Genomic DNA, 16,807 nt, shown 5'->3' on the forward strand with positions numbered 1-16,807 from the left:
GTGTGTGTGTGTGTGTGTGTTTGTGTAGCTTAAGCCACTCCATTTGATTAGGGATTTTTCCCCCACTAACCAAACTAAGAAAATAGATTAGCGTTCATAAATACATACAGAAAGATGGGATTTAAAAAAAAGGAACAAAGTTTGCAATTCTTTCTTAAAGTTTAAGACCCCCCAACCTGCGGAACCGCCTGAATCCGATTTAAGACTACAACTCCCCGAATTCCAAGCCGACACCAGGCGTGTTCGCTCGCACACTGGGAATTCTGGGAATCGTAGTTCGTACAAGGAGAGGCTGCTACATTGAGGCTGGCTGCTTCCCTGCAACGAGCCGTCTCTGAAATAGTACGATGAAAAGGAAGTTGGAGGGGGAAAAGCCCTTGGAACAGCCCCCAGTGACCATGTTACTGCGTAACGTATGAAAAGACCTGGCAACTCCCCCCGCCCGCCCCAACCCTCCCGACGCCGCCCGACGTTTTTCCTCTCCGTTTTTTCAATCTGGAACTCCCCAAACTTTCCTCTACTGCAGTAATACCTCCCAACGCCAGGGGACTCAACCTTCCCCACTCCAACTTCAGGATCATAGAACAGACCGGCCTAGCGAAGCCGAATAAAGGGAGAGCAAACTAAAACAGGGGACTTCGAGAATGTAATAAATTTCGGAGAACACAGAACTGAAGTAATGCCTTCTTTTTCTCCTTTAGTGACAATGTGCGACGATCCCTTCTTTTCGAAGTCTACTGTCACCCCTTGTCCGAAACTATTCTCTCCCACATGAATCTCCGCCCTCCTAGTCTCAGAATATGGTACGGCCCATATTGTTTACGTTTTTTCTTTTTTTTAAAAAAGAAAGACTTCGTAGGGTGTGGTCGTTGAAAGGGGGGAAAAAGGAAGTCGGCTTGGCTACGCAAATCGCGTCGGGTAAATGTTTGACAGGCAGTGGAACTCGGCCAATCCAGCGAGAGCGGGAAGACCGCCGAGAGCCAATGAGAAAACGGACCGGCGGAGTAGGCGTGAACTACGATCGGTGAGGGGAAGCTGAGGGGAAAGCTGTGGAATGGCGGACAGTTGGGACGGTTTGTTTCGGTGGTGAAGAGTTGGAGTGGAAGCGCATCGGAGAAGGCGGCCGTAGGCAGGTAAGTCTCTCCCCGTGACAGCGGGAAGGGGGGAAATGTGGGGAAGAAAAAGACCAGGGGTCGCCTTAAAGAGCTGAGGGGGGAGAGGTAAACTGGAAAGGTGCTCTATACCGTAGTGGGAGTGGCACCATTGGGGGTGACGTAGAGGAGGCGAGGGCCAAGAAGGCGAGGGGCGGGGCCTATGCGGGTGGCGCCCCAGACAGGTGAGGGGCGGGGCTTGTCCTACGAATGGCGCCTGGTACTGGAGTGGGACAATACAAACTTCGCGTCCCGCGGCTTCTGCTTCCTGCTGGCTCCCCGAAATCCTCCCAAGTGCACAGTGATGGTTGAAGTAAGTGAATGGGGCTTGCGGTAAGGATTTCGGAGCCCGGTGCCCGAAAATTCGTGGTCAAAGCGAGAACCAAAATCAGGAGCCCTTCGTACTTTGCTGGCTGGGGAATTCTGGGAATTGAAGTCCGCCAAGCTTAAAGTTGCCAAGATTGGAGACCCCTCCTCTAGAGCTTTCTCCTGATTATTTGTCCCTCTTCTTCCTTCCCGAGTTATTTTCATAAGGGAGGGCGGGGAGAGAAAATGTTTTAAACATGTTTTACTCAGACGTGTTTTGTTCCTTTTTAAAATTACAAAAAGTGAGAAAGGTGTAAAATTACAACTTAAAGTGAGAAGGGTGTTCAGGTTGGATTAAAGGTGAAGGCTCATGCCGCCTCCCTTTTGAGGGGTTATGAAATCTGCAAGTTCAATCCTGTAACATATTTGTTAGCATTCATGGGACCCAAAACTGCTGTTATTCTTGCACCATACAAAGACAATTAATAATCTATTTTCCATGTCTATGTTAGATGAGAAATCTGAGTACATGTGAATTCTGGCCTAACCTATTCAGGAATAGTGTTGTATAGTTTTCTGCTTTGGTCCATATCTATACTGGTCCTACTCTGTTTGCAATCAGTTGGCTGTTTATACAGATATTGGGTAAAGAATCACAGTGATAGATGTACAGTTTTTACTGTTCGAAAGAATCTTACTAAAGGCAGCGGGGTGGCTTTTCAAAAGAGGAAAAAAATATGTGGGTCTAAAATTGCTTTTAGATAACCAGATCGTGTGGTTATTGGGAATGCAAGTAGTCCTTGACTTTCAACAGTTCGCTTAGTGACAATTCAAAATTACAATAGCACTGAAAAAATGTGACTTATGACCATTTTTTTCATAATTATGATCTTTGTGGTATTCCCATGGTCATCTGATCAAAATTCAGATGCTTGGCAACTGGTTCAGATATATGAGCGTTGCTGTGTTCCAAGGTCATGGGATCACCTTTTGCGATCTTCTGACAAGCAAAGCCAGTGGGGAAGCCAGATTCACTTCACCAGGTTAGTAACTTGTCAACTTCAGAGATTCACTTAACTGTGGCAAAGAAGGTCGTAAAATGGGGCAAAGCTCACTTAACAAGCATCTCACTTAACAACAGAAATTTTGAACTCAATTGTGGTCGTAAGCAAAGGACTACTTGTATTGATCAATTTACCCTGCAATAAGTTTTTTTGTAAATTGCTCTGGTTTATTTATTAAATTTGTATTCTGCCCAGTTCCCAAGGTCTATGCTCCCACATTCTTTCACTCTTGATAAGGAAGTGAAGCTAGTGGTATAAAACCAGGAAGTTCAATATTTAACAGATAGTGTAGGCTTCTTCATAGGACAATCCAGTCAAACTATGTATAATATATAGTGTATGTAATATCTGGAGGGGAAGAATTTATTCATCCCAGATGACTTTGAATTTTTACTGTGAATCGTTTTGGTATATGGTGGTTGTAGAGTGTTTGAAAACAATTGGATATAAGAGGGTACTGTTAGTCTACAATGCATGGAAATTTGGGGCAGTGCTATTTGTAGGCTTAGCCTTCATCCCAAGGAAGATATGTACATACTGCGAGGGAGGGAAACTCTTGTGTTCAGAACTCCTTGGGAAATGATGGGACATTAACACGGTTAAAATAAACAATTTATCTAAGGAATGTATCCTGTTGTAATTATATTTAGGATTGTAATTTGCACATACTAAGTAAAAAAAAATCCCAGTATAAATTTGTAAAGCCTTTCATTTCTGTTTGGTATGTGGTGTCAATTGTATATGAAATGTCTTTATATATGTCATAAGTTGTGGTGCTTTTAATATTGCTTTGGTAAATAGTATAAAACAATAGTGTGTTTCTAAGCTAAATTGCTGTTCTTTGAAAATGTAGTCTGAATGTATGCATTGTACTTTTCATAATAACATTCCTTATGTTATTATTATCTTAGTGAAGATAATTCATAGGGATACTTTTAAGTGCACAATCTGTTACAAGGAATAGGGAAAGCTTTTAAAAAAAATGTGATGTTGCTTATTTTTGTGGGTAAGATGGTAGGGAAGGACCTGGGAACATTGAAGCCAAAAGAAAATCAGGGCATTCTGGCATTTATCTTGGTAAAAAGAAAAGCACTGGAGTGATGTACTCAATGAAACTGAACAAAGTAATAGAGGAACAGGAAAGCAATTCTGTGGCTTTAATAGGGTCTTGGAACACACGTCTTGCTGTGATTCATAGACAAGGAAAATGCTGATGCAGGAAAGACTAAATGAAATGAAGCAAGAAGGTGGAGTCTCTAAACAGATATGATGACCTAATCATGTACTAGAAGATTAAGGAACCTATGGGATTTAAGAATGTTTTATCTAAAGTAGAAAATACTAATCATAGAGTAATTTCCATTGAGAAAAGGAAATTGGTGTAATAAGTAATAAAGAGAAAGGAGAGCTGTTTCCCTATAAAATAGGAAAACATCCATGCTGACCATAAGTGGGAAAAAGTAATCAATCTTTCAGATCATAATATAGTTTATTTTAATTATTTGTTGAGTACAGTACTTTTGAACAAGACATAATGGTCTGAAAGCCATTAACAGTGGTTTACAAATCACATTGGCTGGATTTATGCTTCATGGTAAACCAAGGCCCCACATTATAGCTTAATATTTTGGATAGGAGTGAGAGGTAAAGCTGCTTCCATATCCCCACCCTTAATCTTCCCAATTTAAAAAATGGCCTAGAATCATATTGGAAATTTTATTTTGATCCATATTATGGAAGATAAATGAAGAAGTCTGCCTTCTGGTTTCATTTCCACCCCAACTCTTGCCTTTAAAAAACAGAACACTATTAGCATTATAGTTGAACAGCCTCTTAAAGCACTTTAAAATGTCAGAAGGCCAAAATGGAGCCATTGGCTTTGGTGATATTGGAATTCTCTTCCATTGATATTGGAATCCATCCAGTGCATACCCAGGAAAAACTCTGATGTTCTGCAGTCTGTTGATAAAGGTTTAGTGGAATGACATGACAGGAAATTGCTTCTATTGATGCTTTGCATGGAAATGAGCATCCTTTGATAAGGAAAGGAATGCATATTACTTAGGCATATGGGTTAGTTTTATTCCCTGGCTTATCCTAGAGGTACTGGTTAGGAAGATGTTAAGGTGGTAGTTTGGAGAGTTATTTGGAGTGGGAATTCTCAAGGTATTTGGAGAAATAGTTGCAGTCTATGTTGTATCCCAAAAAGTCCTATGTTGGAATTAAGTTGGCAGAAAAATTCCTGTGCCTAAGAGCAAGATATGAGCCTACTTGTGTATGCACATGTATGCCGATATACATATACTTTTGGGAATTTGGAGAATGATGTGCATGATCTCAAGAAAATACAGCCATATACACTTTAACATAATTTCTTATATCAATACTTTTGATTGGCCTATGCAAAAAGCAGGTTGTTGGATCATTGAATAAAAGTTAATGATTATTTTGTAAGTGTAAAGATCAGTTGGATAAAAAAATGGATCATTGCTCTTTTTTGTGTTCTAACAATTTTTGCTCTTAGTTTTGCCATATGGTAGCTGCAAGAGGCATCTGTGTGTGTGTGTGTGTGTGTTCATAGTTTTTCACAGGTGTAGGTGTGCTGGTCTTGTTGTATTCGGATCTTTTCCCATGTTTGATTGAGATTGTCTTGGCAATGTTTCGGCGAGATCTCACTCGCCATCTTCAGGCTGGGTTTTGGGCTTAAAGCGTGGTTGGAGTTGCCATCTTTCTATAAATCTTGGTGTGTGTGTGGAGTGCTGGCTTTGTTTCAGTAAGTGGAATGATTGGTCATGTGTTGTATCATGATTGGTAGATTGGTGCTGATTGGTGCTGGCTGTGTGTCCATTGTTGTTTTGTGTTGTAATGGCCTGGGTGGTGGGTGGGGCTCATTTGTTGACTAGGGTTGGTTTCCAGATGTCTGGTAGGTAGGAGGGATATGTATGTATGTATGTATGTATGTATGTATATGTATGTACATGCTGGTCTTGTTGTATTTGGGTCTTTCTCCGTGTAAGATTGAGATTGTCTTGGCAACATTTCGGTGAGGTCTCACTCTCCATCCTCAGCCTGGTGTTTTTGGTTACTGTTTTTCATTAGGTTTGTTTATCTTCATTCTTCTACAGTGGCTCCTAGATTATCTTTGAGTCCCCTAGAAAAGATGTGAGAAAAAATGAAATTATTAAAATTGCTACAGATGTTTGAATTACCGCATTATGTATAAAATTGTGTATAATGGGGTAGAGAATTTGCCATATCTGTGCTGATTCTCTTGGTTTTAGGGAATCGTTCTACTTTATCCTTTCAATTGACATTTCAGATTTGGTTTAGACTCAAGTATCTTTAAAATCTTTTTTTCTTGAATGATTAGATATTGTGAAATTCATGATTGATTGATCTCTTCCTGTAAAATGCTACTGATTTATGAGAAAAGTCAATGAGGAATTGTCGACAACTGTACTTTGAGGTGGCAGAGGTTATTCTCCAACTGTAGGAACCTGTAGTTCTACTCATCAGAGCAAGTGTCTCATTGCCCCCTGTTGAATGTAATAGGAGGGCCAGCCTCTCACTAGCCTCAAACTATGGCTGTGGTTCTAAGAATAGGCTGGCTTCCAACTGTGCCAAACCTTTTTCTCTCCATCTTTGGGGGAGAAGGCTGTGGTTTTCTTGCTTAGATTGCAGTCTAGAGTGCATCAGTGACGTGACAGCAAAATAATCATTTGCTTTTTCTTCTGACTCCAAATGTGAAGATGGAAAGAAAAATCTTTACTTCTGTTGTCATGAGCGTAGTGCCTCCAAAGGATAGCAGAATTGCAGAAGTAAACCTGTCCCATTTTCTAGCTTCAGAGTGATAATTGTAGAGGTAGTCCTCAAGTTCCAACTGTAATTGAGCCTAGAAATTAGAGTCACAAATCATGATAGTTGTAAGGGGGGGGGGTCACCATGTGACTGGATCAATTTTACAAACTTTTCTGTGGCAATTAAGTGAGTGCCGCAGTTGTAAGGGAACCCATTTTTCGTTATGAGCCATTTTTTGTTGGTAATCAGATTCAGAAATAAATGCCAGTTTCTGGCCAAAACATTGTAAATTGCAGTCATGTGACCACAGGGTGCTGTAAATAGCTACAGATATGGTTCATTTGCTAAATATAGTAATATGACCATGGGCAAAGGCAATGTTGGAACTTTGAAACCATAAGTAGTTTTTGGGGGCTCCATCATAATATTGTACAGTTGCTAAAGGACCAGTCATAAGTTGAGGACTACGGGGATTGTAATCAAATACAGAGTTTTTATCAGAATATTGACATAGCTAGCAAAAGCATTCCTATTAAGAGATGAATGCTTTACTCAAATCAGTACAAATCCTGGTTTGTTTAGCTGCTTGCTTAAAAGGGTAGTTTGGAGGTAGAACCCAAGAATGCAGGCTGGTATATCCATCTTTTCTATATCACAGTGATTGTTTTGCTAATAGCCCATTTAACCTGGCTATTTTGTAAAATTTATAAAGGTGTCCTGATTCCACCGTAGGTATATGTTCTTGTAATAATTATTCTTATTGTTTGGAAGCTGTATTCAATTCTTAATTCAAATGTTTAAGATACTTCTGAGAAAAAAACCTAAAACAAATGAAAATAATGAAATCTAAAGCTATCTATAAAAATACCTTAAAAAGAAATTGGCAGTTATAGATTTTGTAATGTCAGAGATTGACTTAATAAGTATTCAGCAATGATTAATTTAAAATACTAAAACTGTTAGGGCAAGAATGCATGCACATATTGTAATGATTTTTCTTAAAGTAATTGGATTATACTTAGTGAGCTATTTACATTTAATTATTAAGAAAAGACTTATCTTCCCAGTATTTCCCAACAAATGGTAAGGTGAAGAAATTGGATATTGGAATTAATTAATTGTATAAGTTATAAGGTGAATTAGAAAGAGCTGTAGGTATTATAGAAAGGCTGCTTTATTTCAGTAATCTAGAATTGCTATTGAAAGTGTAGTGCATAATTTAAAAACTGAATTAAGGAAAGGGGTGCTCCTTAAATGGCACAGTTTTAGATATCTGTCCTGAAGAATGTCAGCAGATAAATCATTCCTAACTAGTTGCTTTGTGACTAGAGAGGGAAAATCTCTAAAGAGAAATATGTGCAAATCTTTGTGTAGAGAAGTAATTGATGTTTGCATTTCCCAGGTAGAGAAAACAATATGGCAGCGATCTACAAATGAGGACAGGCCAACCATGTTAGATATATTTACATACTGGCATCAATTCAGCTTTTAAATATATAGCATTAATTGTGAAATGTTGTTGAGCCTGGCAAAAGAATGCATAGTAGCTGGTTTTCAATTTATGAATAGTTTTCAGTCTTGTCATTTGAAGATGTATGTTTTTGCTACAAGCATTTAAAGATGTTCTTAATATCCTTACAATTGCTCTAGTCTAGTGTTTCTGGAGAGAATAAGATGGATTTAAAGATAAGCCAATCTCTGCAGTAGCCTCTAACAATGGCATTGTTATAATTTATATCTGGCTTGTTTTGGGATTTCTGTTTTCTATTCATTGTATTTTTTAAAGACTGAATTAAACCACATTGAAGCTCTTTGGAGGTAACGCTTGTTGAATTCAGTGGAGATTACTTCTTGATCATTGATCATTGTAATAGCTGGTTTCACCTACACGGTTTGCATCCTTTGGTTGAACCCTTGCTTACACATTTGATGAACTACTGAATCCCGGATCTGATCAGATTAATCTGTAGTAAGTGCCTTCTATCTCTAGTGGAGTACAATTGAATTAGCTAACAATTCATATGCTTTTTTTCCTATAAAATGTTGGATTGAATATTCAGCTGTAATCACTGTATAATCAAAGGTGGTTTAAGTGGAATCATAAAAAATGAAAATTTATATCTTGAACATTTTGCCTTTGACTAAATACAGATAGTCCTCAACTTATCATCATAATTGAGGCCTACAATTTATGTTACTATGTTAGACGTTTGTTAAGTGAGTTTTGCTCCATTTTATGATCTTTCTTGCCACAGTTGTTAAGTGAGTCACTGCACTTAGTAACATGGTTGTTAAGTGAATCTGGCTTCCCCATTGACTTTGTTTGAAAAAAGGTTGCAAAAGATGATCATATGACCCTGGGACACTGCAACCGTCATAAATATGAGTCTGTTGCCAAGCATCTGAATTTTGATGGCATGACCATGGGGATGCTATAATGGTTGTAAGTGTGAAAAACGGCTGTATGTTGAGGACTACCTGTACTGTAAGGTAGACCTTAGCTATTGGTTGTTATAACTAGGTTTGGGTGCAAAACTGCTAAGATGTGGAACAGGAAACAACAACTCTTGTTCGGAAATCTCTTTCCAGTTTTCCCCTTTTCCTGACTAAGATCAGCTGGATGGGGTAATAGCATGTTTGTATGTGTAATGATAAACCATTATTTATCAATATGGCTATAAATAGCTATCTGTACAGGTGTCAGGTTAAAGCATTCCTACTTCTATCTGTGTAGATAAGAAAAAATAATCAGAATTTCAGTTAAATTTAACAGATTAGTTTGTATAATATGCTAACGCTAACAAAACTGAATTGCTATGTTAACATAACATGCCATGCCTGAATAAATAACTGATATTATGGCTTTATGTATTATGGCTTTATGTAAAGGCCCTACTTCATACAACATGGCAACAAATTGCTGTGTTTTCACAACATGCTGAACCACAAGTAATTCAAATTTATTTCAGCTTAGTTTTACCCATGCAAACTTAGTCCTTGTGTGCTAACGATTATTTCAAAATCTATACAATTGCAAAAGAAGCCATGAAGACAATCTTAACCCTTAAGCATGTATTGTCACTTTGCAGAATATACATTAATAAATAAATTTCTGTTGTAAGTTTGATTATGTTGGGCGATTATGGCAAATATCTTCCAAGGATTAAACCTACAGAAACACCTGTGTAAATTTCATGCATGTATACAAACATTTGGGCATTATGGAATATTAGTTCATCCTTGGTTCTATAAAGAAAAGCATACTCTGTAAGAAAGATGTAACTAAGGCTATATATGAGTCAGTTCTTATGAGCAGGAAATGAGGATTTAAGGCTGAGTTGTCGAAAACATTAATTAAATTATTTTTTGACAGTTCACAGTATATTTTGTTTTTAATATCTATGCTGTCTTAAGGACAATTTAATTGTTGTATAGTTAGCAGTTCTGGAACTCTAAGCTCTTTAAGACAGTATGTAAAGAAAGAAAGAAAAAATATTTGGGCAGGGATAGGGGTGAGGAAAGACTCAGTTAAAACCATAACTTCCCTTTTCCAAATATTGTTTGTCTGCTAGCTATAGGTGTTTGTAAAGGACAGGAATCTGCATTTGAGATAATGGTAAAGTGTAAGTGCTTATTATAGGAGGATATGATGTGATATAACAATGGTGTCTTGAATAATTACTTGTACAGTGCTTGTTGCTGAGGCTTCTCTCTTAGATAGGTTACTGCATCCTTTTTTGGCAGGATGCAGAATTTTCTTCTGGATCTTCCTTTTAAAGGTTTCTAATATCTATCATTTCCTCCCTTTTCCTGGTTTTTCAGAATTACTTGAAACTGTTCTTTCTGGCAATTTCCCAAAGGAATTACTAACTGCTGAGAGAACTCACTGTCTTAAGACACCGGAAATAACAACTGGTCTTTCCTTGGTAAAAAGAAATAAGATTTCTGATTTGGTGGCCTAATAGAAACTTACAATTTTAACTCGTTAGTTCTCCCCCCCCCCTTTTTTTTTCTAGATCTTCTGGTGTGTCTGATCTACCACTGGGTATTATGAAAAGCTGCCCCTAAGAAGCTGGAGAATTTGCTGTTTGGTTTTGTTATATGATCTGCAGATATTTTAACAAGTTTCTATTCAGGTATTTGCTTGAAGGCGAGAGAGATTGAAAGTGGAGAAGAAAGGTGTCTGCTTTCTGCACCCACCATTGTTGTCCTCTCATTATATCCCTCCTACCCATTTCTATTCCCAGATTCTAAGTTGACCAGGGAGATCTGAAAAGATGCAAAATTGCACATAGCTGCTGTGGGTACATTTTTCAGCAGAATTCTGGATCCTATTTTGAATCTCAGGTAAAGGTTTCTCCTGTCCAGTCTAGTCTGACTCTTAGGGGCAGTGCTTCTTAGCTGAGGGAGCCAGCGTTGTCCGAAGACATTTCTGTAGTTGTGGCCAGCATGACTATATTTGGAGATGCACATAACACTGTTACCTTCCCACCAAAGTGGCATCTATTTATCCATTCATATTTGTATGCTTTCAAACTACTAGGTGGGCAGGGGCTGAGGCAAGTAATAGGAGCTCACCTGTTGTGCAGCACTCGGGTCCTGAACCCAGGCTGTCAGCTTTCCAGGTGACAAACTTAGCATCTTTAATGATTGAGCCATTGAACCCCAATTTGAATCCCAGATGAATTTGGTTGTATCTCAGGTGTTAACTTTTCAAAGCAGACCAGATCATGAAATAGATATCACAAGAAATGCTAGAACTCAATCAATTTATAGCTTTTAACAAAAGACTCTTGAAAATATGAGATTCTACCAAAGAGTGTCAAGGCAGGGCAGCCTTCAGTTTTTCTCATCTCTTCCTGGTTCTAGGCTAAGCCCATATTTTTCCAGTGATTGACATGTATCCTCTTCAATGCCATGTCCTTGCTGGTCTGCATCAGATTTAAAGTGTGTTTAAATAGCGTCAGATGCATTTGTCCTTTAGCCTTTGCTCAGTGTTCAATATGGGGAAATAGAATAATTTTTATTTGGTTTCATCCTCCATTCCCATTGCTTTCCATACCTGGGTAAAACATTCTTTGGTTAATGATACATGAATCCATTGCCCATCCCAACAGAAACATTTAAATAGAGTTAAAGAGTGCCACATGCACTAAAATATGTTTAGAATCTTCCAAGTCAGATGAAAGTTGATGAAATTACTGATGATAATTCATAGATATGACATAAAAACCTTTAGTGATATTACTTTTCTAATATAGGTAGTCATCGAGTTATGAGCATTCTTTTAGTTTAGTGACACTCCCCCAGTTCAGTCTGTTGAGTTAAAGAGCTATCTAGGACCAGTTGTATAAGTTCTTCATTAACAGACAGGACTAATTTGGGGTTGTCCTACAAAAAAAGTTAACCCTTCAATGAAATTTTCATCACAGATTCTGAATGTGTGTCATATCCCACCCAGAAATTTCTGATGACTTCCATAGTCATTAATGCCTTTAGAGATGAAGAAGAGATTCACTGTTTGGCATGGTGGCTAAAATTTGAACATTCAATCTCTCTGCATAAATATGGACTAGCTTTGGATCTTTTACTTCTATAAATAAATGAACAAGTATAATTTTTGACTCATTTGTTTAATTAGATTCTCTTTAGTTTTGGGATGTGTAGAGACCAGATCACATTTTGGGTCACATTTAGGCAGAAATACTGAAAATTCAAAAGAGTTTGCAAACTTGTAAGCATCACTGAAAATCAGATTTCCAATTTAAACCCAACAAATATGATAACTAGAATGAACAGTTCGTCTAGAACAGAGATGTCAAACTCAAGTCCCATGGGCTGGATCTGACCTGTGGGGTGCTTAGAACTGGCCCACTTGAGGCTGCCCTGGAAACAGTGAAGGACCAGCCCGCTGTGCCTCTCCCAGTGAAAACGGAGCTCGGGAGGGTCACATGCAGCCCTCTCAAGCTCCACTTTCATTAGCAGAGTGCTCAGGCGCCCACAGGCACCCCGACACAAGCGACGTCTTGCTGGCCACGCCCCCACCCCAGTCAAACACAACCCTGATGCAGCCCTCAATGAAATCCAGTTTGACACCCCTGGTCTAGAAAATGCACCTTACCGAGTTGCCTTGGAGAAATGGATCAATATTTCTACATAGCAATGCAAAAAAAGTGGTAACAGGAAATATTTGATTGCAATTTTTGCATTTAAAGATGGTTCACCCAGATAATGAATCTAAGGAGCTAGTTTATTTTTCACACTTGACACTTTACGTGTTGAAAGATGTTAGGAAATGAATGAAACAAACACCCAACTTTGATGTTAGTGGCTCAGTAGATTCCTTTTATATACCACTGGGATCTACATAACCTCTGGTAACAAACATTCAGCAACAAAGATATGCAAACATTCAGAAAGTCCAAAGGGGAACTAGGCTTTTTTAACCAGAGGTATAATTGCTGACATGGTTAAGCAAATTCTTTCCTTTAACGCACTGGGCCGATTGCTGTCAAAATCATTATAGCAGTATTTTGTATGTATATCCTAAAAGATACTTGATATTAAAGTGTGGTATGTCATTAGAGGAGAATTGTTGTGGCAATGTTGATTTGGAGGGATAGTTTTGGAGGGATTTCCCCACACACACTTACAAACTCATATTATCCAGGAGATAGTTTCTCTTTAAAAAAGGGGTGGGGGGGTGGGGGAGTTTTTCTGCTTCAGTTATGAGAGTGGGAGCAACTTCATCAGAAACGTTTTATTTGTAGCTTTTCTTGCTGTTATTTTAGTTGAGGGTGGGGCTCTTGTTCGTTTCCTTCCTTTCAGTGTTCACTGTTAGTTTTCAAACAGGGGAAAAAGCAACATACTAAAAGAATGGTTTACCTGAAGTAATCCTTCTATAAGCATTTTTGTGATTTATGACAGTGAAAAAAATTCTGATATCTTCAGGGGCACATGAGTCCTGTATACATCCTTTATTGTATTATGTTTTGGTTGGCCTCTTTTTGATCTTTGAACCATTGGCAAGCTATTGTTTGTATAGTCTGAAACGTTAGTAGTATCTGCACACAAATGATAGCATGTTTTTTCCAGCCAAATATGCATTGTATGCAAGTGGCGTATCTCCTCTTCCAACACTGCATTTTTAGTACCAGAAATGTTTAATAAGCAATGTGTATAATAAGCAATGTGTAAGAACTCCTGGCTATTTTTATCTATCTATCTATCTATCTATCTATCTATCTATCTATCTATCTATCTATCTATCTATCTATCTATCTATCTATCAATATAGCTGCTGCCACATGGCAGAAAGGCTATAGGATTTTAGGGTAAAATGCACGATCATATGGTTTTAGGAGGATGCCCATTTCATAGTTCGGATCAGACTTCCCCCAAGCTGGTGTTTTTCAGATGTGTTTGGATTTCACTTCTCATAATCCCCAAGTGAAAAACCTTATTTTCAACTTTTTTTTTAAGCTGGGGCTTTCTCCTTTCATTTCTGAAGGACTGTAGTTTTCTTCAATGTTATTTCTATATAACTGGTGGCTTTGTGATATTCTTACTCCACCGGTATGTGCATACAGTTGCACTTCCATTTCCGCTTTTGTACTGCTACTTCTTATGTTAGTCTTTGTCTCAATAGACATTGCAACTGTTCTTTCCTGCTTTGTTAAACCAAATATCTGGTGTTTATTTTTAATGCACCCTTTAAGTTAGTGGATTTTAGGTACCTTGATTCAAAAATTTTGACAATATAATGCACCATTTGGTCTAGTTTAAGTATACAAACAGGCAAACATTACCACAATGAGAATTTTGTAAATATTTTTTTTATATTTTTCAAATAGTGACCTACAGTAGGTTTGCTTTGCAGATTCTAAGAAATAACAAAGATTGCCTTTGTGCATCTCTTCAGAATGATATTCCCATTTTCAACATACTGTATAGCAGTAGTTGACATTTAGCAAACCAGATGTGTGTCATCTGAAGGATGCTAATCCTTCTCTGAAGCTAATCACTGTAGGGAAAACCATCCATTTGAAGCTAACCTTTGAGTTAAGTTCAGAGCCAGACTTGCCAAGAACATTGTAATAGCTTGAAATATATCTTACTTAACCTGTTCCAAATTAAGAAGTTTAGTAAAAACAACACTGCAGAATAATATGAAGTTTGACTGAGACCTTATAGACTAAAATACCAATCTACTTATTATAAAATCAGAACTAGAAGTTGTTCCTAATAATTATTGTTCCTAATGATTATAAGCACAATATGTAGACTGATCTCTGAGATACCCAAGCCTAGGATATCTTGGTAATAGGTAAATTAATTTATTTTAAGGTTTCCTGGCTGCTCTTTGCTCCAACAGTTAATTTTAGGGGAGGGATTTCTCCCCACTGTAACTTTGTGTTACGCATAAAACCTTGTATATTGTTCTGTACCCTCTAGATCTTGGACTCCTCTGCAGTGGTAGGTCAAATTTGGAAATTCAGATTTTGGCTTGGGAGGTAATTAGCAAAAGTTAAATCAGCTTCGGTCCCTTAACACCCTGATAGAAAAGCATTCAGGAATGACTCCTGGACCTCAGAGATAAGCTGCCAGCTGCCACAGAGACTATAAAAAGGTGGTTCAAAGTCAAGCATAAACAGCTGACTTAAAAAAAGAAAAAGAGTCTTGGATTGTTGCTGTTGGTGACAGGAAGCCATGTTCCCCAAGCTGTCAGCTTCCTGGTCCCCCCCCCCCCCCCATTCCATCCCAGAGCAGATCAGAGCATTTGTCACAAGACAGCTGTCTCCTTTAGCAAAGCTGTTTGCTGCCTAACCTCAGAGAGGGTGGGTTCCCTTTTCTTTCTTGAAAATTAGCTAATTAAATGCTGTATATTTTATTTTCGCTAGTTGGACAGCTCATAAACACATGGCTGTGTTCTCCAACAGAGTGCAAATTCTTGAAGAGAAATATCAGTGTCTTTTAAAGATGAATGGCATGAGCATACAGGCACTTTAATACTTTATGATTGCTGAAAATCGGATGGTTAGTTTTATAGTAGGTAGAAAGGTAGTGAACGTCAAGAGTATCATTCTGTATTTTGACATTTTTATCTCTAGTGGCTGTAAAATATTTGATTTGATTTAGGCAACTCCGATCTACAAATTATCTTGTTTAATTAATATTTATTAATAAATGCTTTCTTTAAGTGTTAGGTTAACTGAATTACAGATTAAAAAAAAGTTTGGGAAAGGCAAACAAACATGATTGTCCTTCAGAATCTTTCTCATAATTTCAAAAGGCATTTATCTGATTGCGATAGGTCATTGCCTACTTTGTTCTTGTGTAGAGTAAAACGACTGTTTTTAAAATGCAGGCGTATTAGTAGGAAAGCCTTCCATCATGAGGAAATTTAGGAGAAATGGTGCAACCCTCTGGCTAAAAAGCATTTGTTAGTAAGCTGCCTGGTCAGCTATCAACACTTCCTGTTTTCTAATGAGAATCCAATTTGTCTAGCATGATAAATTTTTATCCTTCCGCCAGCTAAAATGTGTTAATGTGCACATTTCATATTGGTCTTTATAGTGTCCAAAGTTGCTAGATAGTGAGATGGACAGCATATAAATTTAATAAGAATGATTTCTGAAAATACTTAGCAGTCAAAGAAACCATATATGGTTTTGAATAAATGGATATGGAACAGGTTACAGCAGAGGGAGTTTTTGTTGGGAGTTTGGAACTATCAGGCTTTGATTTCCTTCTGGCAACCTTAAAAAATAGATTTATTTAAAAAATATAGAGAGAGTGAATACATAACTGTGTTATGATATGTTAGAATATTAGTTTCTCTCTAATGTTGCTAGGGTCTGTGGCCATATAATCTTATTCCTGTTTGGGGATTATTCTTTATCTTTCAGAGCCCTGTTTGAAGCTGATCCACCATGCCATTAGTAACAAGAAATATCGAGCCAAGGCACCTGTGCCGCCAGACATTGCCCAGTGTTCGGAATGAGCTGGAATGTGCAACCAACATCACCCTGTCAAATGTCATTCGACAGCTGGGCAGCTTGAGTAAGTATTATAGCAAACTGCTTACAAGAGCTGTTAGGATCCCAATTCTTTCTTGGTGCCCTCTTTCGTTGTAACTTATTTATTATCCATCTTTCTCAGTACCAAAAGATCTTCCATGTAATGTTCTTTGAGAGGAATGCACAGGATAGTTGGAGTAAAAGCTGAGATAAAACATAAGGCACACTATTAAGCATTGTTCAGATTCCAGGGTTCAGAATTTTGTCAGAACACAAAAGGAAGCAATTTAATGATTAGAACTGAAACTTACTTCATTGCATACCTGAAATCCCCCAATTTTAATCTATTCTCTTATTCATTATGTCTGCAGATGAATAATAATGAGTTGGGTATAGTTTTTAATCTGGTTGGACAATATCTTCATATAAAAGCTGAGTAAAATTGTGGGCTGAAGTAATAAAAAGAGAA

At 37.9% G+C, this 16,807-nt stretch overlaps 1 protein-coding gene across 3 annotated transcripts in view; it reads left to right on the forward strand.

The window, feature by feature from the left end:
• Nucleotides 1–1,001: 1,001 nt before the first annotated feature.
• WASF2 (WASP family member 2) overlaps nucleotides 1,002–16,807 on the forward strand; it is a 40,186-nt gene continuing 24,380 nt past the window's right edge. Inside the window, exons 1-2 of one of the 3 annotated variants that reach the window (XM_032227674.1) lie at nucleotides 1,002–1,133; nucleotides 16,228–16,381. In XM_032227674.1, coding sequence (XP_032083565.1) covers nucleotides 16,252–16,381 — 130 coding nt within the window. In that variant the 5' untranslated portion in view covers nucleotides 1,002–1,133; nucleotides 16,228–16,251. Of the gene's footprint in view, nucleotides 1,134–1,350; nucleotides 1,465–12,780; nucleotides 12,855–16,227; nucleotides 16,382–16,807 lie in introns of those variants that run through there. The other 2 variants (XM_032227675.1, XM_032227676.1) reach the window with 2 other exon arrangements.

The sequence above is a fragment of the Thamnophis elegans genome, chromosome 12, assembly GCF_009769535.1.
Source record: "Thamnophis elegans isolate rThaEle1 chromosome 12, rThaEle1.pri, whole genome shotgun sequence".
Lineage (NCBI taxonomy): Eukaryota > Metazoa > Chordata > Lepidosauria > Squamata > Colubridae > Thamnophis > Thamnophis elegans.